We start from the raw sequence: 22744 nt of genomic DNA, 5'->3' as shown, positions 1-22744 counted from the left end.
GTGGTAAGACTGGTGATTTCAGTAGCAGTGGGATGGTCAGGGAGAGTTTTTTCAGTGAAAACAATTATAGTATCAACAACATAAAATTTAGTGCTTGTCATTCATTTCTCTGCTGATTTCCCAAACCACATGTGTGGCTGGCTTTTAACTTGGCTGAAGGTATGATATTCGCATTCAATGACAAACCACACCCTCCACATTTAATACATTTGATAACTGAATGTGGATAAGTCTTATCTTTACTCAGTTATCCAAGCATTCAACAATGCAAAGCTTTTGAAATAAAATATTCTATGATAAAGTAATTTATATATATGGCAAAGCCCCTTCATGTCTGGTTAGGTCCGGGACTTTGCCATTGTTTTATGTGGGTGCACCAATAAACAAGTCCTAGTCACCAAGTATATTTTAAATAAAACAAAAACCTAACAAACAAAAACCTAACTCCCACTGGCGCACTAACTAAACAGGGACAGGCTAAACCCGTTTACCCCAAACACAAAACTATACCACACAGGTATTGTTTGCAGTCCTCATCATGCGGCTCCTTCTGTCTACAGGGTTTCCCTTCCTTTTATGCAGGGTGTGCACAGGTATTTCAATTAGCTAATAATTTACCCCTTAGCTAATCAACAACTACCCCAATTACCTTCCCAAGATGGCTACATCTTGCAGCCGCCCTCACCAAGATGGAGTAGATGTCTCCCAACCCCCAGGGTCCTAACGCCTCCAATTTCAGGTCGGGAACATCTACTCTACCCCCCTACCCTTGGCTGTCCTGCATATTACTGACAGTGTTGAACATTATTTTTTTTAATTTTTTGTTGTTTGTTTGTTTAACGTATGGTGAAAAACTTAACAGGTATATAAAAAGGCTATGCCTTCATTATTATTTTTAAAATTATTATTTAGAGAACAGATTTTGCAGTAAAATGGTCTCGACTCAATGTACTGAATATACAATAAAAACGCCAGAGAATATAACTGCTTAGTTTAACCTATTGCGTATTTTAATTAAAAAAAAAAAAAAAATGCATCCCCTTTGCTGTTGACCCATTAATAACTTATGTGATCGTCAAAATATTTAACTGTACTTAAGCTAAAAGATTAGCATTTTAATAGTACGGTAAATTAAAAAGCTCAAAAATCACACAAACCGGTATTATTATTATTACTAGATACGATTAGCTTATAGGACACCATTACACAGCCTGGCACAGGGACCTGTGTCACAGGGCGCTGACGTCGGCACGACAGGAGAAACAGAGGTCTCCGCACTCAACCTGCAGCTACGGGGGCAACGTTCAAAATACAGCTTTGCTAACTCTAGGACTGTAGAATGAGCTGACAAGCGCTGCCTGCATGATACAGAATATTGAATACAGTCGCATAAAGGTATTTAGAGAGTCCGATTATTGTTTATTGCAATTCCACATTGTGATTGAGAATAAACTGTAGAACTGACGGACAAGTCATATTTAACCGGCTTCGGATTGCTTTCACAGTCCCATGGAAGAGACTGATCTAAGGTTTTGTAGGTGTTGGTACGGTTAACAGTAGTTTTGCTCTTACGAAGCAGTTTTCCCAGGAATTAGGGATTTCTTTCCCCGAATGATATGGAGGAAGCGGACGGCGCAGGCCCTGCGAACAATGAGCCGCATGAAGAGGCGGACAAAAGAGGGCAGAGCTGCAGTGACAGAGGGGATACAGGCGGCTTCGGGATGAAAATCGACAGCGCTGCTCTAAGAGGTCTGAAAGAAGGCCCCGACACTTCTGGATGTGGGGATCGGACTCTAACGAATTTGGCCCGGATTAACATCACAATTTTGCCCGTGGATTTAAAGCCGATCAATCTTGCAGCGTTGACCGATGAGACTGGAAATAGTAGCTCCACAGATTTAAATGCTGATGTTGAAAAGCAACATTTTTTGCCTTTAACAAACACCGAGGAGCAACAAGCAGTGATGGACACTGCTGCAGGTGGAAATAAAACTGATTTGAAAAATAAAGATCCCGATACTCTACGGGATACACTACACCAATCACGTAAATTGTGTTTTAAAAGTAAAGGTCTTACTAGATCTTTTCAGCATAATGCTAGCATAGATCATTTATCAGTTTCTCCTCAAACAAACTGTGATGGTCAACACAACGTTTTAAACACACTATCTGAGCATCATAACTCTGTAAGCAAGACCACTGAGGATGCGGGTTTCTTGACAAGCTGTCATGTTCTGGATGGGCTCGACGTATCACAGGCTTCCTTCACTAAGAAAAACAATAACACATGCTACTCTTGTATCACTGCTAGTAAACCGGGCACGCTATCTGCCAGCAGTGCCGACATGACCATGGTTAACGCTACCGATATAATCCAAAATTGTGAATATCGCGCTGAATTATTCAGAGTTGGGGATTACAAAGAGAACACTAACAATGTGAAAAGGGTGGGTTTGGATAGAGTTTCCTCACAGGAGTCAGCATGCGAAGAATCTCAAATAGGACTCACATTACCGGGAGAGGCACATAGTACCGAATGTAATTTGAACGCGGAGGTTATCATTAATGGTACAAAGGCAGTATCCGTGGAAGATGCCATTTCCGAGCCTAGGACAGAGTCGAGCAACAGCTTGAACGTGGAAGAAGAGATGGTTGAAATTTCGGAGGATAGCCAGTCTTTGCTAGAGATTTTTCATGCAAGCAGTGGAGCTGTTAACGCCCAGGACGACCTAAACTATGAGCTGCAGCAGGGTTATCGGATTCTGAATGGATTTCTTTTAGAAAAACACCGGAGTTTAACGACTCCTTTCATGAACCCCGTTAGTAAAAAGGACTTTGGGGATTATACCAGTCGCATCCAGGAACCAATGTGGTTTAGGAGAATGGAGCAAAAGTTTGTCAACAGGGAATACGAGACCATCACAGACTTCGTGGGTGATTTCAGGTTGATGCTGGAAAACTGTTACAGGTATCACGGGGTCGACCACTGGCTTTCAAAGCAAGCACAGAAATTGGAAATGATGCTGGAGCAGAAGCTTACCTTGCTGTCAAGGTAAGTTAGTCATTATCACTATTATCAATTTACACATACAAAATACTTTAGTATTTAGGACACTGCTATGCAGGTTGATGAAAGGTGCAGTTAAACAAAATTGGTTTGTTTACGACCTGTAAAGTTACTCCAAAGCCAAACTACAGAAACGAAGAATTATATTCTGCATCTGAGTTAATTGGTGATTTAATACCCCTGGTTTGCATTAGGCTGTATTCTGTAAGTTAACTCTTTTTAGCGACCACATACCAGAGTTCTCTCAACTCTGTATGAAGGAATGTTTTACAATAAACACATCGTTAATCCCGCTCTAAAACAGATGAAAAAGGTTAATGAACTGCAAACTTGATTGAATTAATCCAATGTTTGTTTGTTTTTTTTTTTTTTTTAAACAATCCTTAAAGTTTTGTGAATAAGGACCATTGTTTTAACAAAAATGCAAGCATCTAATTCGAGGGTGGGTAATTTTAATTGCATAAACAGGAATTAGATTAAGAATAAAGAAAAATTGCATATTGTAGTTTTCTATTGCTGAGGTACTGAACACTACTTGAAATATTTTCAGGGGCAGAAAATGTATCCATGCATATTTTTGTAATAAAGGCATAATATGCACAGCTGCAGTATACACAATCAGCATTTTTAACACTAATATTGTAGGTAATGTCTACATTGGCCATAACTAAACAGGAATGTAAAGAAGATATCCCCTTTTGCAGCTTGAGCTATTCCAGTTTTTTTATGGCTCACAGACCTCTTTTGAAAACAACCCATAAACCATAATTATGTCTTTTTTTCCCTCTCAAGTCAGATAATGCACTATATAAATAGGGTATTTATTTATTATTTATTTATTTATTTATTTATTTATAAATCCACCGCCCCAATCAAAATCCCAGTTTTAATCTGTGGTGTTGGGTTTGTCACCGATGTTTGTTTTTCCTTCAAGGCCTCTGAGGGGGAAGACAACACTAGCCATGACATCAAAAGGCCGCTATGGATCAGAAGACGAGAAGGGATTGGTGAGCACATCCACCAGGAGGCGCACCACTCCCCGGAACCTGGGAGCCATAGCGACGGGGGCCAGCGAGTCCATCATGGTGCAGGCCTTGAGGTTGGAAGAGCAGCAGAGGGCCAAGGACGAGAGGAGGTTGGACCTTACTTTTCACTCCCAAGAAGCTGGCACAGCCTAAGTTATATAATATCTAACAGCTGACAGAAGTGTATTCAAGGCATGCTAAGTCCAGTTGAGTCAAAGTTGTTTTTTTTTCCATATGGAACATTTATATGAACACTTAGAGCAGGGTAGAGAAAAAAAAAAAAAATCCTCCCATCCTAGCCACTCCAGATCCAATAAAGCGCCTTCCAGGTGCTGAACTACTGTAGTTCATTCTTTCATTAAACCTGGAGTGGACTGGCCCTCCAGGACTGGAATTGACCCTCCCTGACTTAGAGGGACTTGGGGCCCAATTCAAATAACTGTAAGATGGGTTTTAAGAAAATAGCTACAACACAGTGCATGTAGATCCATTTTTGATTTGTTATTAATAATGTGTTTGAGTCAAAGTAAAAATGGCCACACAATCTGCTTATGAGTTTATAGTTTATTAAAAGGCCCATTGAATGAGGTATTTTATTCTGTACTAATGATTTTACTTAAGGTACATCACTACCAATAACTTCATCACAGTTTACACTCGATAAAAAAAAATAAAAAATCAATATGGTTTTTCGGGACTTGCATGCATGAGTACAAATGATGGGGGTTAAAAAGTACTGCATTGGTAATTACACAATACAAATTTGCATACAAGTTTGTTCTTTTGTGTATTGTATTAAAATGGTGTATCTGGTTTGAATGGAAACATTGTATTTCAACTACAGTATGTCTAATTATTATCTGAGACACAGTCCTCTCTATTCATCAGTGTTGGTTCCAAAATTGTACACTAAGGATTGCTGTGACATCATTTCATTAAAAAAGCTGCTGTTTTTTGCAATTCCAAAAATCGTTTCTACCACACATTAGGCCAATTTATATACATTGACTGCAACAATTGAAAACTGCAAGGGATTCAATACATGTTTTAGGAGTAAATAAGGGACGTTTTTACAGTCGGAGTGAACACTGCCTCTGACCTCTTCTAAAACAGTCGCTCAGTTCACATCCTGGTATTTTGTAAAGGTGTATGACCAGGTTGCAACTATTGTTAGTTATAACATGAATTACATATTTACATATCAATTAATATTACGTGAGAGTAAACCACTTTCACATAACTGTTACTTAGCTTCTGAACCAGTAAAATATGATTTGTCTTATTTGTGTGCTGGAATTAATTATAGATAATGCACTGTTGAAGATTACATAACAATAAACAATAAAAATAACAATAGAACACAGATATGAGAAAGGATATGTGTTTGTTTTATTGAAAAATATGCTACAGGTTGTCTATAACAATTTTCAACATCAGGGTTTGCTCAGTAAAATGAGCAAAGTACTACGTTCTTTGAAAATGTGCTAAAAAAAAAAAAAACAGTGTTTGTGGTTTTAACAGTTTAACTTCAAACCCTATTTTTAAGTTCGGTGGGTGGGAAAATTGAGTGCTTCTCAAGTAAATCGATTGTTTGATGCACTGGGAGGTGATACGGTAACCCTTAACTGTGCTTAATCTATAAAATCACCTGAGACCCTTTACTGCAGAAGGAGGTATTTCACAGCCTCTCTACAACAGTAAGATCCCAATGTTCAAATTGAAAATATTTTATAGTATTGAGACCATAGACATTGGAAATGGTAACACGGTTTAAAATTTCACTATGTTTCGCTGCACTGGTTGATTGGCGTTTCTACAGGGTCCTAGTGGAGACTACTATACTGACTAGTGATTTATACAAATACAAATAAATTATTGAAGTACAGGTTTTAGTACTGCTGCAATGTAGTTAAAAAAAGAGGGTAAATTACGCCTCTGCATGTTGGCATTTTCATTAAAGTTCCTATTCCCCGGTTTTGAAAATTACTATTCTGACTTCCTTTCCATATTCCCCTATTCTAACTTCCATGTGGTTTATGTAATATTACTGTTTAAAACCCCACAACCCTGCTATTTAAAATACTAAAAATAATAATGATTTCAAACTACTGATCGAATAACTCTCTAACAAAAGCACATTTCCCGAAAATATAAATAATAAAGTTATTACAAACTTGTTACAGCAGGAAACATTTTATAGGAAACCGTAGAACTGAAATGGGCTTTAAAGCAATATCAATTTAATATGTAAAACAAAAAATTATAAACCACACAGGGCTGTATAACTTAATGGCAAATATTTTTCACTGTAAATTGAAATAATGTTTCTATTATATTTCAGTGTTGTCTCTTGAGTTACAACAAATGTTCCTAAATACTGAAAAACAGTAAAAGCTAAATTGTAGAATTTCTTTTTATGTCCACCTTTTAAAGCCATCTATTTTCACCATGTGAATTATCAAACACACAAAATACTCTAAAAGCATAAATAAACACGTGAAATGTACTGGACAGAGCGATCTTCAGCAGAAATATTCTATCTTTGATGCAGCTGGTGTCTTTTTTAGTTGAAGACATTTTAAAGAATGCGTGCAGCTCTATGCAGTGTGTTCAATCATTTACCAAAAGCAAACTAACTAAACTGGCTGCCAAGGCAAACGTTTGCTGCATTTATTTTAAGTGATGCAAATATATAAATATATGTGTGTGTTATGGTAAAAGTCTGTATATTGGCACATTTTAAGATTTACTGGTAAATGTTCCAATGGTTCTTTGAGCTTATTTGTCCAGAGGGAGCATCACTTGTGACACTTCCTATTTCTCTCCTAGGCAGCGAGAACAGGAGCGCAAGGAGACAGAGGAGGCAACGGCCAAGGAGCTGGAGGAGTGGGAGCGTAGTCTGCTGGCTCAGGCATATCCGCAGCCCATGGATGCCCTATGGGAAGTGCCAGCTATTGGCCACTTCCTCTGCCTGGCCCAGCAGGCCCTCAAGCTGCCTGAGATTATCTTCTACGAGCTGGAGCGCTTCCTCCTTCTGCCACGTTGCAGTGTCTTCCTGGCCAAGGTCATGACCTCCCTGCTGAGCCATCCACAGCAGAGGCCCACCCTACACCGACGGCCGGCCCTGTCCTACCGCAGCTGGGAGGCGGCACTGCGGCAGAGTGTGCAGCGGTGGTATGTAGCGGTGGGGCAGGCAGAGGACCAGCGTGCCTGCGCTGAGCAGCTGGGACTCTGCCCTCAGTTCTTCCGGGTGTTAGGAGAGGTCAGCCCCCTGGAGGAGAAGCCCTTCCACTTGCTGCCCTTCTACCAGCGGGTGTGGCTGCTTAAGGGCCTGTGTGACTGGGTGTACGAGACTCAGAAGGAGGTGCAGGATGCCGTGCTGAGCCAGCCAATCCATGAGTGCCGGGAGTCCATCCTGGGCTATGATGGCCAGGAGAACGCCTACATCCATTTCCCGCACTTCTGCGGAGCGGACCTTCGCATCTACTGCCAGAGCCCCTCAGCCTCCCCAGAATTCCCGCTGCCTATTCGTGTCAAGAGGCTACAGAGTGAGCATACCAGACAGGAACAGCAAGCTGTCTTTGGGGGCCCGTCCCCTGAATCAAATGTCAAACGGAATAAGCGCATGGTTCAGGAAGATCCCGGCTGTGGTAGTGATAGTGGAAAAGGAGGGGAAAATGATACCAGACAGAACCACTTGGGTCACACTGGTGTCACGCAAACTAGAGAGGTAACAGATAAGCAATACGGTGGCAGCTCAGAGGGAGAGGGATGTGGGAATGGAGTATCTGAAGGTGTCAGAAGGATAATAACTGAATGGGGTGACAGAAAAGGCTCTGCTTCTGATGAGGGTAGTCTTTCAGGTGACAGGGACACTATTTTCACAGGAGAGGATTCTCTTAAGAGGATTAAAATGGAGGGTGGTGATATTACAGCAATAAAGGAGGAAAGGGGATGCAATATGAGCCCTAAAAGGGAAGGTTCTGTGAAAGCTCAAGTACCTGATTCCAATCTCTGTACTAAATGGGGAGTAGCAGTAGGAGAGGCTGAAAGAAACTGTGAAGCAAAGTGCAGGGAATCGCTTCCTCCTTGTTGGGAAAACCAGGAGAAACCCTCAAGTCCTGGGAAGATTGTGGGCTTCGGGGCACCCCTGAGCCCAGGGGAAATACGCATCCAGGACAATGGGATACCCCCCTCAACCCATGGGCCCTGCCGAGCATGTGGAACTCTCCCAGCCAATGAGAGCCATGAAAACAAGCCCCACAGCTGTCCAGCTCCTTCAGCCATGAAGCGGGCATCTCCCGAGCACTCTGCACCAGAGAGCCAGACAGAAGGCAAGGCGGGCCGAATGCGGACAAAGAAGAAGAAGAAAAAGAAAAAGAAAGTCAAGGAGGCGGTGAGTAATGAAGGGAAAGCAAGACCAGGACGGCTGCGGCAGAACCTGGCCCAGTGTTCTAGGCCTGACCTCCAGCAGACAGTTGTTGCTAAGAAGGCGAAACACAAGAAACACAAGTCAGGTGAGCACACGTCTCATTGGGTGAAACTAGAGCCAAACTCCAAATTAATCGTGTCTAAGCAGAGGGACTCCAATTTCAAATTTAAGTTTAAAAATAAAAAATCAGACATTGTAATGAGATTGACAGGACAGTTTTCTTTCTGCAGTTAAGGGCTGCCTTATATTTTGTCATTCTTCTACTGTGTGCTATAAATTAAAAAAAAAAGATATTCACTATCATTTCCTGTAAAATATTGCAAAAGAGAACTATAAATTACTGTAATACTCAAATAAGCATATTACATTGCACCTGTTCTCTGTTGAATGAAATTACAGCCTAGCTACGTTTTAAATGAATATCACATATCTTAAATTGCAGCACTTGTAATAACAGTACTTTTGACATCATTAGGAAAGAAATCTGAGTCCAAGAAGACTACTGTGAAGAAAAGAAAGCCTTGCCTTCAGCTCCCCTTCGAGCCCGGGTTTCAGGTATGCTCAGTCTTATGGTATAAGTGCAGCGATTCACTGGTCTGTGCAATTCACCGGTATAGACTCTAAAAGTTTAATTTAATCAATACACTATCAGTGATATCGGTACAAAACAATATGAATACAAGCTAGCATAACAAAAAGCAGTATCTGCGCCTGTTTTTGCAGGGGCAGATACTGCTTATGTCACTGAAGTGCGCTCATTGTAAGAATTAAAAGTCCCCTTTGGAACCTATTAGCAGCAACTACAGTTATAATTTCACTGAGTGTGTAGAATGTCCCAATCAGAATGTCATTGACAAAGCATTCTAAACATTTAGACCACAGCATGTTCTATAAAAACAGATTAAGTATGTTAATATCATGTTTTGTCTGTTTTTTAATTGGATTTAAAGATTTCTAGTGTACGTTTATAAGTGGATGGTGGCTGCCTCTAGTCAAACTGAGAGTGTGCAAGAAATACACACCAAACTTAATTAGAATTAGCCATTGATCACTTATAAACATACATTACTAGAAAGCATTCAATCTAACAAAATAAAAAACAGACAAAACAGTGCCAGATATGTGGTGGGGGGGGGGGGGGGGGGGGGCTTTATGCTGCTTCCATAGAAGTCAGGTACAGAACTCAGGCATTTCCCTGTAAATAATAATTGCAATTGTAAAATGCACAACATATTAGTTATTTATAAATTCATTTTACAGGAAGTGGCTACTTTATTAATAAGCACATCATTTGGCAGTGCTATGCAAGAGCTGGACCAGGTGGTTTTCAGTACCAAGAGCAGAAGTAGTTATTTGGCTCTAAATTGGATTGAAGCAAATCAACTTTTAATATGGGGCATGATAGTGGGTGCTTGAGTAGTTGTTGCATATGTGTCTCAGTCTGCATCTTCAAAGCTATAAAGTATATACTAAAATGTTAATATATTGAGAAAGTAAGTAGCATAGTGGATAAATGATATTTGCTTCTGGGTTTGAATCTGGCTCTGGTGAAAAAAAAGGTAGACACTGACTGGACAGCAGCCAACATCACAAAGCCACTACACTTCAACGTAATGGAAGTACACATTTTACTTTGTCATGAAACTGATTGCTCTGGTGTTGTATTTAAATTCGTGAAGGGGGCTGTATGTTATTAGCATAATTGTTACACATCATTTGCTTATTTTTTGTATATATTTTTTTGTTGTTAACAGCTAGTTTGCACGAATGTTGAGGAACTCCGGGCGCTAATCCGCAAAACTGAGGAAGAACTGAAGGAGTTCGAGAATATGCGGAAGAAATCTGTAAGTAAGGCAACATGTTGCCTCTAAAGCCTCAGTTAAATGACTTAGACCTTGTTAACCTGGCTCAGGTTAAACAAGTTGGTGTTCTCTCAACCCAGTTTGAAGACCCAGAACTGAATGGCTGAGGTTTTCAGGTGAGGATTGATTTGAACTCTTGGAGCTATGAGGAAATTATTGCCATTGTTCCCTACCTTTTTATAAACAGAAACACGGGGGTACTACTACAAAATTCTAACAAAGAAGTTACAATAAGTACCGGTAATTCATTTTTTTTTACTTTAGAGTTTACTATAATTTCTATTATCTTTTTGGTTTCACCATTTAACTTTTTTATATGCCAGATGTTTAGTGTAAATTTAGAAAACTGGAAAATGCATTTTTTAATTACTACTTATTAAACTCTAAACCATATTGTAGTATAGAAGTATTCTTTTGCAATCTCTGTTTCATACTTAGCAGGAGGTACCACAGCTAAATAACAATTAATAAATCATGAGCATCTTTGTTAATAGTAGCAAAGGGAGGCTGGGGGTGGTTAAGTATGACGTCAAAGCAACCCTTCCACCCCTTGTAGTGTTTCTTTGAGGGCTGAGACACTCTAGCTGAGCAGTGTGAGGAAGCTCACACTGCTGCTGATGTGTGGGTTAGAAGTTTATACTGATCTTTTAAAAAAGGGCAGAAAAGGAAACACTACGACTGCAGTGTTAGACAATTTGCACTCCACATGCTTTATTGTTGCATCTGAGGCCTCAGAAAGGGAATGGAGAAAAGAGGCCTTTTCGTTTACAGTGAGCCCCCATGTTACCCTGACAAGAACATATGATGTTTTGTAGGGGAAATGGTACTTCAGGAGGCAGGCTGTGAAGGAATTACACTGCACACTGGTGAGACTGCTTAATGAGCTGTTGCCGTGGGAACCAAAGCTGATAAAGGCCTTCCAAAGAAACAGGTAAATGGGGCCTGTGGTTTTGAAATATACACTGTGGGCAGGTTGTGTTGCATGTTAGCTATTATGATCTTTAATTAAAGTACTGTTTCCATTCTGAATTTAGGCTACAGGGTAGGTTTGGCTTATGTAGATTAATATTTATTTTAGTTTTTTAGTATTTGGATACTTAAAGGAAGACAAATTAGAGACTGTTAGCAAAACCGTTAAATAGAGAAGTATGGGCTGGAAATAAACTAGAATAAATGGTTACTTTTAGTATTTTTTTTTACCCAACTAACATCATTGTTATGGAGCATGTATATGAAAAAAAAAAAACATTTAAGTATGTATTTATGAAAATATGAATGTGTTCAATTTGCAATGTAAAAATACCAATAGAATATTTTATGCTGAATATATAAAATCCTACTCTCAACGCCCTCTAGCAGCCTCTTACCAAATTTGACCTGACTCAGTAATTTCAACCTATTTTTATTATTAATTTATTTGGCCTTTATCCAAGGCGACTTACAGGCATTACTATTTGATAACCCCCATAAGTTTTGACACCATTCCCCGGCATTGACTAATTTATGGCTGGCAGGTACAGGTGTCTAGAGCCCCTTTCACACTGGCACGCCTACCCAGGTCCTGGCTACCCGGGTCACAATCCTGTATAGTGTGAAATCGCATTCCTGGGTTGTACCCGGGTCCCAACGACCCACCTCAGGATGTGGGTCTACACGCTTTGACCCGTGTTGAGCGAGACAAAATGCTTGACAGCCGTTCGTGAGTCGACGCAATAACAGACAGGCATTCCTGCTTGCAGGTTTCACTTCAACATTTGGGCCGACGGTTCAACCCAGAGACACTTGGATGGAAGCATCTGTAACAAGCTGCTTCCAGGGCATTGATGCGTGCATTGTTTACTTGCGTCTGTCACCCAGGTCAACACTGCTTTTGATAAAGCAGTGTGAAATCACGTAGCCGGCCCGCATGACACAGGGTTCTGCTGGGTAGGTTCTGACCCGGCTAGATCATGCCAGTGTGAAAGGGGCTTTAGTCTAAATAAATAGATAGAAAGCAGGTAATTAATGTGAAAGCAGGTAATAAATAGTGATTGGGTTCAGACAATTTAATACACCTGAAATCGGACCAAATTAATTAATGATTTAAATACTGGTTACATCATGTATTAAGACATTTGAAATTTTGAAATAGTCAGAATGAGGGGAAAAAAGTAAATTCTACATATCACAGCCAATACTACCTGCAGACATATAATAATCTCTATCAATTATCAGAATGAGATATTGTGTCTTGCATGCAAGCATGCGCACAGGAAACAAGACAACCCTATTTCTTCATTTAAACCACCAGGATGCTTAGTTTTTAAGATGAAAAAATCAATTTAGACTGACATTGTAAGTCTTTGTTTACAGACCTATGGTATTCTTTCAATAGCACAACATATCAGGGCTAAAATTTTACAAAGTTGTATTAAACACCATTTTAATGCAATTAACTTTTTAATTCACAGTATTCTTCTTACATTATTTAGTAATTTAGCAGATGCTTTTATTATTAATTTATTTCTTGGCAGACGCCCTTATCCAGGGCGACTTACAATTGTTACAACATATCACATTATACGTTATTTCACATTATACAGATATCACATTATTTTTACATACAATTACCCATTTATACAGTTGGGTTTTTACTGGAGCAATCTAGATAAAGTACCTTGCTCAAGGGTACAACAGCAGTGTCCCACACTGGGGATTGAACCCACAACCCTCCGGTCAAGAGTCCAGAGCCCTAACCACTACTCCACACTGCTGTCCCAAAGCGACTTACAGACTAGGGGGTGAACAATGGTCAACAACTACTGCTGCAGTCACTTACAATAGGATCGTGGTTTTACGTCTCATTCGAAGGACGGAGCACAAGGAGGTTAACTGACTTGCTCAGGATCACACACAGTGAGCCAGTCAGTGGCTGAGCTTGGATTGAACCCAGAACATCCTGGTACAAAGCCCCTTTCTCTAACCACTGGACCGCATTGTGTGACATCTGAAATATTAGCATACCCCCTCTAAAATTACCATAAAATGACACCCACATGTGTGGCACTAGAAGTTTGTTGTAAACCAATGTCAGTTAAAAAAGGACAGGGTCAAGTGAATTTTTTTCAGGAATAACAGTGCTACTATCACAGTGTGCTATGCTATCATCTTAATTTATTTCTTGTACCAGTTTAAAAGCATATGAAATATGTAATCCGCTTATATGCATTAGAAAATTGTAGTTTAAATAAAGTTCTACCAACCTCTGGAAGCTTTATAATGAACGGTCCCAAAATCAGACTTACCGTGCTCCTTACAGTGCTACTTAAAACATCTGTGCATTCTGGTACCATCAAAAACAAGTTAAAATCTACAATTTGTATACCTACATGAATTGGACAATACATTATTTATCAACTTTTACAGTTTTGCTGAAGATTTTATGATTGAGTGTTTTGGAGTTATGGATAAAACATCATTGTAGTTATCATTTTTCAATTCCTAAGACCTCAAAGGACTAGACTGTTATTTTATCATGCAATACTACCTTATTCCACTAGATGGTGCACTTTTACTTTACGTAATAATTACATATAGGACTAGTTTTTAAAGATGCAGTATGTGATATTCAAACATTGTCAATCGCCTCCCTCACCGCAGAAATTCCCCACAACAGCTTAGGAGAATGGAAGGTCAATGTGCATACTCGGATCCCACGGCCAAGCCAATTGCCCGTTTATACCCAGGAGCTTGAGAGCAGATGTCAGCAGACTGTGGGCCCCTGAAAATTCCTGACAATGTTGCCTCCCTAACTCGAGGGCCAGAGCCAATGTGGCACTCTGTGGAATCCCTAGTGAAGAACAGCAGATTATAGGCTGTGTTTATATCAGATATATCGTACTGTATATTGAAAGTATTACTGGTCCCTCTTTTATTGTGCAGAGTATCATTGGGTTATTTAAGTTAATTAAGGATATGCAGATATTTCAAATCAAATTGAATTGACAGCAATTCTTTTATGCATCTCTTCTTGATCCAACTGGTGATGAATATTTTCCTTCTAGTATGCATGTGCAGTGTGCTTATGTCACACAATTCATTTTAGTTCATTTTTACAAACCATTCAGTTTCTTTTACAGAATGCCACTGATGATACTTTGAATCTTGACCGGCACATTTCTTGTGTTCTGATTTATTGGCATTGGCTTACAATTAAGATATTATTCCAGGGTTTTGGTTCAAACTACCTATCTGATCAACTAGTTCATTACATCCCCAGACATTAACAAGGTCATCTAAAGCTGGATCTCTGGTTTCACCGGTGTCCAAGCTTGTTTCTCATATAATTAAACTGAGATCCCCGCTAAAGCAAAATAGACACTAGGATATTGGGCTGGATTTGAACTTGGAACTTGGCACCTGTTCCTATTTGCATGTTTTAAAAGAAGTATCATATCTTATTTCAGAGCTCGACTGAAGAAAGACTTTGACGATTTTAAAAGGCATCCTGACCATGACAACTTTGTTCGAGAGGTCTGGACTGGGGAAGAGGGGGATGGAAATTTGGGCAAGGATACTTCTTCCACAGAGACCAACAGACCATTTGATGGTGCTGAAAAACAGGAAGTCTTAAAGAAAGAGTTAAAAGGAATGGGTGAGTTATTCATACAGGCGGGTGAGTTTGGGAACAAAGCTTTTCAGAGTACGTGGTAGAAAGTTAGACAAAACCAAGGTCCAAAACAGTATGGAAAAGGTGTTCTATCAAACGTTTCTAAAAGTGTCAGAATTACCGGAATGGCCATCTGTTAGCAGCTGCTAACTCTGGTTTGTATTTAATGTGCATCTGTTTACATTGCATAATATTTCATGTATATGTAGTGATATATTTATACTTACACAATTTAGTTTATTTCCAGCAATGAAATAATGTTTTACTGCATCATGCTTTGACCCTTAAGCAGCTTCTCAATTTAAGATTAGTATTTTAGATTTAGCAGAGTGTCTAATTTTCATGACTCGGACTGCAAAACTAGTTCATGTTTGTCGCCTGAGGCACTCTGAGTTATTCTGGTGATGTTCTGGTGGCAGAAATCTGCTTTCAAAAAATGTCTCGAAACAAATAATTCATTAAGGACATTCTCCTGAATAAAACAATACGCTGCACAGCGTATTTTATTGTAGGATGCCATAATAAAATTGTATGTTTTCAGTTACAAAGTTAAAATAAACAAAAAAAAATCATAAAAGTGATTTGCTCCAATCCACTCTAATCATGCTAGAAAGTTAGAAACCAGTAGTTTTGGAGTTCCACCCCTGTGCATGTTCATCAAATCTGCCCCGTTTTAAGAGTCTGACGTCTCTACAAACAGGAGCACGGAATTAATTGTTTTCTGATTTTTTTTAAATACAGCCGGATAGAGTAATAAAAAGATTTTTTTTTAAATAATTGGACATGACTGTTCAAAGATCTGCAGTATTCTGTTTCCTTTATAGTGATTTTATGTTTCATTTATGGGTATAGAAATATACAAAAGGCCACGCAATATTTTAAAAATTGACAAAAAAAATATTTTGAATGTAATAGCAGGAGATTAAAATAAAGTGAAATATGCTCTTCGTAGAACTTTTAAGTAGAAAAAAATTGGTTCATATGATTAAATCCAATATACTCTCCTTAAACTGCATCCGCTGTATGAGCTGTGCTGGTGTATATATACATCATTCCTCCTTTTTCCAAGACTCCCATAAAGTTGACTTATGGACCAGATTTTACAGTATGTAATGAAGCATCCCTGTGAAGAGAGCATATGTACTTGTCAGTCTGCATCTTATATTTCAACTGCTCATCTGTCTGCAGTTAGAAAACTCACATTTTTAGTTTCTGATGAATACAGGTTTTTTAGATCTGCCTTCTTTTTTTATTTTATTATATTTTTTCATTTTTAACATTTCTGTGTTTCAGAGGACTCCAGGCAGCAAGGCTTGGAACTTCCTGCGTGCAGGAACCGACTGTTGAGAAGTGTGTGCCAAGAAGGTTTAAAGCTGCAGCCTAAGAATCCCAAACGCAGGCAGAGCAGTAGCACAGATGATGAATTAACACCCAAAAAGAGAACCAAACTCGGCACAAATGAGGATCATGTTGCAGCATTAGCAGAAACCCCATTAAGCAACTTGAAACCAGCAACGGAGCCTCCAGCTACAGAAACTTTCAAGGTTTTACCTGTTTTCACAAAGGGGGATAAGCCCATCCAAGCCTTGCTAGCAAAGAATGTCGGCAACAAAGTGACCTTAATCAGTCAGCTGCCAGTCACAAGTAGCCAGACATCAAATAAGGTGGCTGTTGTGCCTCGGGAAAAAACCTTAACAGCTGGCCAAGCCCCAGCCAAGAACCCCCTGCAGATGCTTTACAAGATGCCAGACAACTCCTGTGTGCCTTTTGACCTGCTCGGTGATAGGGACAGTGGCTCAGTAAAGATTGCAATGCAGCCTGTCCTAGACCAGAAGACTGGAGAGAAGGTCTTGCAGAAAGTGGTCATTCTGCCCAGGAACCTCCTTCTCCATCACAAACATCTGGAGATGGAAACCAAGCAGAACCAGCCTTCCACAACTCCTAAAAAAGCCAGTCCTGGCTCTTTTTTCGATTCCTTTGGTACAGTTCAGCTTGATGATCTGAGCAAGATCCCTGTGCAGCAAGTGGCGCCATTGAGTGAGGTGCCACGGACCGAGCCAGCAGGAATTTCTCCAAAACCAAACTACCTGGGTGCCTCCTCTTCCAAATTTGCCCCGGGCCAGTCTTCAGCCCAGACGCCAAGTTCCAGCAGAGCTGTGACTGCCAGTGTGAGTGCTGCAGAGACCAGCAAATCGTCCGACTCCATGCAGGAACTCAAGACAGTGTGCATCCGAGACTCTCAGTCTATCCTTGTTACCACTAGAGGAGGGAACACTGGGATAGTCAAGGTGCAGACCAACCCTGACCACAGCACACCTGGCTCCTTACCTCCCAGCCCAATCTTTACTTTCCCACCTGGATTCAAAGCCTTTTTGGTGTCCAAGTCTGCCACCTCCTCTGCGACTGCTTCAGCAACAACTTGTTCAGCAACTACGTCACCAGGGTCAACACATTTTGCGGGATCCTCCATTTCTAGCTTATCCCAGCTACCTTCCATTCCCTTCACTCGGGCCATGGGGAACAGTGTCTGTCAAACCCAACCCCAAAAGAATATGGGCTCTGGGCAAGTAACTCTAAGCAAAAGCACAATGTCCTCTGCCACATTGGCAACCACAACCCAAGCATTGTCTGGCACTCTGCATAGTGTTATCAATATGGCGGCAGGCTCTGTGGGAGCAGTGTCTACAGAAAGCTTTGGGAAAACTAGTATGGTGGTCACCCAGGCTCCACTGGCACAGTATGCCACCAAGCTTCTAACCAAACGGGCTCTACCTCAGTCCGAGGCCAGTTCGGCAGACAGAGCACCCATACAGAAAGTTATCCTTGTCACATCTCCTTCTATTGTTACCCCTTGTGGCTCAGCATCCAAGTTCAGCCCTCCTGCTCTTGCTGCTCCTTTCCACACCCAGAAATTGATGTTTATTAGCCCAACTTCTGCTACTGCAACCCAATCCTTGATTGGTGCTCCAAAAACTCCAGAGAAGGTCACTGCCATGGACTCTTCCACGAACCTCCATGCTGCCGTGCCCACTTTTTCTCAGATAAGAGATGTGAAGATCGGCCTTAACATAGGCCAAGCCATTGTTAATGCTGCTGCCAACAACTTGCAGAAGGTACAGGCGATCAACTTGGTGCCCAGTTTGGCTGCTAGGATAACTGAGGATCCCCCCAATCATGGAAGGCAGACCAATATCTCAGCTCCAGGAGCAGACGCAGGTGTTAGGACAGCTGTAAGTTCAACCACAGCAAATGCTACCCCCAATGATTTTTCTTCTTCAGTGAACCCAGGCCCAATCAATAACAGAAAAACAGTGTCTGTCTCAACTGTGAAAGCTGGGCATTTGGCATCTTCAGTCCTTGTAGCAGCTTCCCCTCAGCAGTGTGTCTCATCTGTATCTTCACCAGTTCCAACAATGGGAAGCCCAAAAGCTGTACAGGGCAGAAGCAGTCATCTAAAGACTTCTCCGGTCCCTTATACAAGCAGTCTGCCTCAGAAAGATGTGACAGATGGAAACATCCAGTTACTGAGGACCTCAGTCTCAAGTCAAGCTGTTGGCCACCCAATATCCCTTGCCACACTGTGCACAGCATCTTTTCCAGTGTGTGCCATCTCTACGCCCTTTTCTCAAAGCCAGTCCCAAGTGCCCCGAAACGTATCCAAACCCACTCAGATATTCAATACTCCCGTTCCAGCTCCCAGAGCTGTGGCTCAGTCGACTACTGTTAATCTCTTAAGTGAATCCTCAGTGCAGCAGAAGATTGTAATCAATACCAGCACACCCCTGGCTCCTGGAACCCAAATTATGATAAATAACAGTAGGTTAATTGTCCCTCCTCAAGGCCTTGGGCCTGGCAGTCATGTACTCCTTATTTCTAGTCCAGGCATGTCACCCACTGGTAGTGTCACTGGTGGGCCACTGAACCAGAAGGCTATCCCTGTACCCAGTGGGCAAGTATGCTTAACTGGAAATCAGAACCCAAGAAGTTTACCTACTACTTCTGCACAGACCTCAAATGCTCTTAACAAATCACAGCCTCCCTCAACAGTGAAATTGACTTTGCACAGTGCAAAGACACATGCTCTGCCCTTGGCAACAGCTTCATCTAATCTCGTCATGGCTGTTGGGAAGCCACTTACTTTGCCCATTGGAATAAACCCTTTGCCAACAGGGAATGCTATATCTGCAGCACAGGTTTCTCACTTAATGGCAGCTAAAAAAATAGCCACTCCAGCCACACAACAAAGTCTGAGAGAAAGAGCTCAAACTGTGACAACTTTGGCAGAAGGGAAAGGCTTGCCCATTGCTGCAGTGCAAGCAGTTGGTAACTTTATTAAAGGGCCAGTTATAGCAACAGCACCATCTGTAGCAAGCTCTGTCAACAGCACAAAGACAGCCCTTGCACATGGAACATTGGCAAATATGATTACCAAGGCACAGCTTTCACCATTAACACCAACATTGCAACCAATTGGGGTTTCTAGACCACAGACTTTACCCACAGCAACAGTGCCCCCAATAGGTAGTACAATTTCTAGGATACAGACATTACCGATAGCAACTGTACCACCAATAGGGAGCGCAATTACTCAGACACAGGCTTCCCCCATAGCATCAGTAACACCATCGGACCATCCCGTTATTATGGCACCTGCTCAGCCTCTCACAGCTACAACTCTAAACCCAATAAGAACGCCAGTGCCATTTACAAATCCAGCGATAATGTTAAGCAAGCAGTTGCAGCCTGCGAGCTGCCTTTCACTTCTAACCAACAGCTCCTCCAGCAAATTAATAGTCAGTCCAGAAGGAGCCATTTTAAATGCCATCAGTACTCCTGTTCCCAGCTTCGTGAAGCTGTCCAAGCCAGTGGCCACTGTGGTGGTGACTCCAAGTTCCAGCGCAGGGAGGATGCTTCCTGTCTTCAAGGTAGAGGATCCCAGTCCTCATTCAGGAGACCCCGATAAATCAGGCTTAACATGAGAGGCCAATTACTGAGAGGAGGCAGGAGAAAATCAGTACACACTTCTTGTATTTTGACTCAATATGAGATCTGGGCAGCAACAAATGGAACGGTTTCTTTCTGGTAAGGACCGCAAGCCGACCATGATACTAGATATAGACAGACCTGGTCTGCACTTCTTCTTACCCTGACAAAGTTTTTCAAAGAAATACGGTAGCTTTTACATTCATTCACTATATACAGTACTGTAAGCATAGTGCAGTTCATTCTTACAGGTAGCTGATTTCAAATTGATCTGTGAATAATATTTTCTGTTTCTTTTTGGACTGACACGGACTGACTGTCTTCATTTGTTTTGTTTTCTTTGTCCTGCTTTTTTTAGGAAGCCCCACTTTCTAAAGCACTTAAGGAAGATATTACATTAATTAAAGCTGCCAGTTTGTATGTAAGGGTTATTTTAAGGTTTAGGGTGCACAGAATGCTCACTAGAACAAGCACTGGACTATATAGTCATTTTGGCTGCCTCTCCAACTGAGAATACATATTGACATACCTAATGTGTCATTGCAAATAAACCCCATGTGTGCATGGGGGAAAAGAAAGCAAAACCTTCATACTGGAGAATGAATAAATAACAAATGTAGCACAGTGCATTATTGGCACACTTGTGTATGTGACCTCCGCTACATTCTCATTCATTCACTGTCTGATATTCATCTACCGGTTTATGTTCACAAATCCACTAGCCCAAGTTCATCATCTGATAACTACACTATATTGTGTACATCTCTTACTTTTCACCCTATTTTGCCCAGTTTTGCAGTGTGGCCAGGTATACACATTGACAGTGAAAGATCATTGATGAAATCCTGATACCAACCTTAGTTTTGGTACATGTAAGTCATATACAAGTTTGTAGAAACAGGTGACTGAGGAATTGTGCACAAACACATAAGAGGTATTTTTGTTCTGCATTTATAAAGCATTGAAAGAGCGTGTTTCTTGTGAGTTCATATTCTAATTTGAATGGTTGGTTTTCACCTAATTTTCATTTTTAAATGAACACAAGGAAGAAAACAGTCGTATTTGCATTTAAGGTTTAAAAAAAGATTGGTAGAGAATAAATATTGAAACAGTATATCTGAACTGGTTAGAATTATTGCAAATGTCAAACATTTTATCATTTGTAGTCTCATCAGAGTAGCAGTTGGCAGAGGCTTGTTATAGAAAAGCCCAAAGCTGTTCTCGAACCTGCCAATCCTACAAGAATTCCTTTTGAAAGCAGAAGCAAGACATTTATTCCCAGTTCTGTAGTTTGGTTTATTAGGCATTTTAGTACTCATAATAATAATGATTATCTTGGTTTCTTCCAAGCAGTTTGATCATAGTAGGTGATTGATCGTGGAGGGTACAAATCTGGAGAGTAATGACTTGTACTGTGTATAAAACAATATCAACAGTTCCTGTATGTTCTTGCACATATTTAAATGCTGTGGCTGTGCTTGTAATGAGACAACTATGAATACAAATAAATCAAGAAAGGATCAACTTAGTGGTAATTTATTCCCTACCATAAAGAAGAATTCCTTAGTGTAATCTAAACTAAAATAATATAGTACCATTGGTTGCATCTTTTACATTGAGTGTTCTCTACATCAATATTGGGGGTGGGGGGGGGGGGGGGGGGGGCTATGACAATATAGTACGTCGGTACATCAGAGGTTCTTTTTACACTGAATGATCAGAATATGTATAAACCCTAGTTGGTTATAGTGCAGCCAAATAAATATAAACAGGACTGCTCTTTTCAATAGAGAATGAGTAACCGTATTGGGTTGCCTGTTGTAAGTATTAAAAATAACAGGATATAAAGTTCCTGGCAGCATTGTATATTTTGAACTGTTATAGTGAACAAAGTAGTGAAAGCTTTTAAAGCCTGTTCATCACTTTTGGCCATTTTGTATTTGCACATTGAGCAGTGATTTAATCATTGCCTTTAAACATTTTCTTTATGTTCTCCATAATTTATACTAAAGATTTAGTACATAAAGATTTCTTCTGTGTTCCATTTTGTGTTTCTTTAAAAAATACGGTATTTGTAAATGATTGGAACACAGCTAGGAGATGTAAAAGTTGTAAATAATTGTTTTAACTCACCAGGTTCAAAATATGTATGGATTTTTTAAGGTTATATTTATGGTTTCTGTTTACATAATGTATAGATTTCTAAATATTTTACTAGTTATTTTGGACCATTGCAATCTTTAGAAAGAAATGCAGAATACTCTGAATGTAATAAAAAGAACATGCTTTGTAAAAATGAGACTTGTTGTTTTTGTCAAAGGCTGTACCAAGAAAAATGTAATTAGATCACTCGCTATCTTTACACTGTCATAGATCATTTTCTAAATACTGTATTTGCATGACATCTCTACAGCAATCTCCCAGGTAGTTGACCAACTTTGTCATGTTCTAATATAGAATAAACCATTCCAGCTTGCAATTTCATATTTTCATTGTTATTGAACAGCACCCCTCATTTTGACCTATCACTTAAGAACTGTGCCATCTAGAGGTTGTGATATTCTTCATTCTGAGATGTTGGCTTCATACTCACTACAAAACTATTCTTAGTCAAGTTTGATCTTGGGTATTATGTAAGAAAAAAATGTGAACAGTTATTTTATAAAGCAGCCATCACCACACCACAACAAAGCTTCTTATCTCAGTAATTAGTTGAAAGAGGAGATG

The 22744-nt window shown here is 40.3% G+C and overlaps 1 protein-coding gene across 1 annotated transcript; it reads left to right on the top strand.

Annotated features, from left to right (window-relative positions):
* Positions 1-778: 778 nt before the first annotated feature.
* LOC131698857 (uncharacterized protein KIAA2026-like) lies at positions 779-21667 on the top strand. The gene is made up of 8 exons (XM_058993437.1): positions 779-3052; positions 4002-4202; positions 6922-8609; positions 9000-9079; positions 10279-10368; positions 11202-11317; positions 14832-15019; positions 16328-21667. The coding sequence occupies exons 1-8, from the start codon at positions 1617-1619 to the stop codon at positions 20011-20013; spliced, it is 7485 nt and encodes a 2494-aa protein (XP_058849420.1). The 5' UTR covers positions 779-1616; the 3' UTR covers positions 20014-21667.
* The last annotated feature ends 1077 nt before the right edge of the window (positions 21668-22744 follow it).

Source organism: Acipenser ruthenus, chromosome 2 (assembly GCF_902713425.1).
Source record: "Acipenser ruthenus chromosome 2, fAciRut3.2 maternal haplotype, whole genome shotgun sequence".
NCBI classification, from domain to species: domain Eukaryota; kingdom Metazoa; phylum Chordata; class Actinopteri; order Acipenseriformes; family Acipenseridae; genus Acipenser; species Acipenser ruthenus.
Note: the sequence above shows the minus strand (reverse complement) of the source record. Positions and strands in the feature narration are given on the sequence as shown.

Coding starts and splice junctions, on each gene's coding strand:
- LOC131698857 (XM_058993437.1), top strand. CDS start 1,617: ATGGAGGAAGCGGACGGCGCAGGCCCTGCGAACAATGAGCCGCATGAA. Junction 3,053..4,001: donor AAGCTTACCTTGCTGTCAAG/GTAAGTTAGTCA, acceptor TTTTCCTTCAAG/GCCTCTGAGGGGGAAGACAA. Junction 8,610..8,999: donor ACACAAGAAACACAAGTCAG/GTGAGCACACGT, acceptor TGACATCATTAG/GAAAGAAATCTGAGTCCAAG.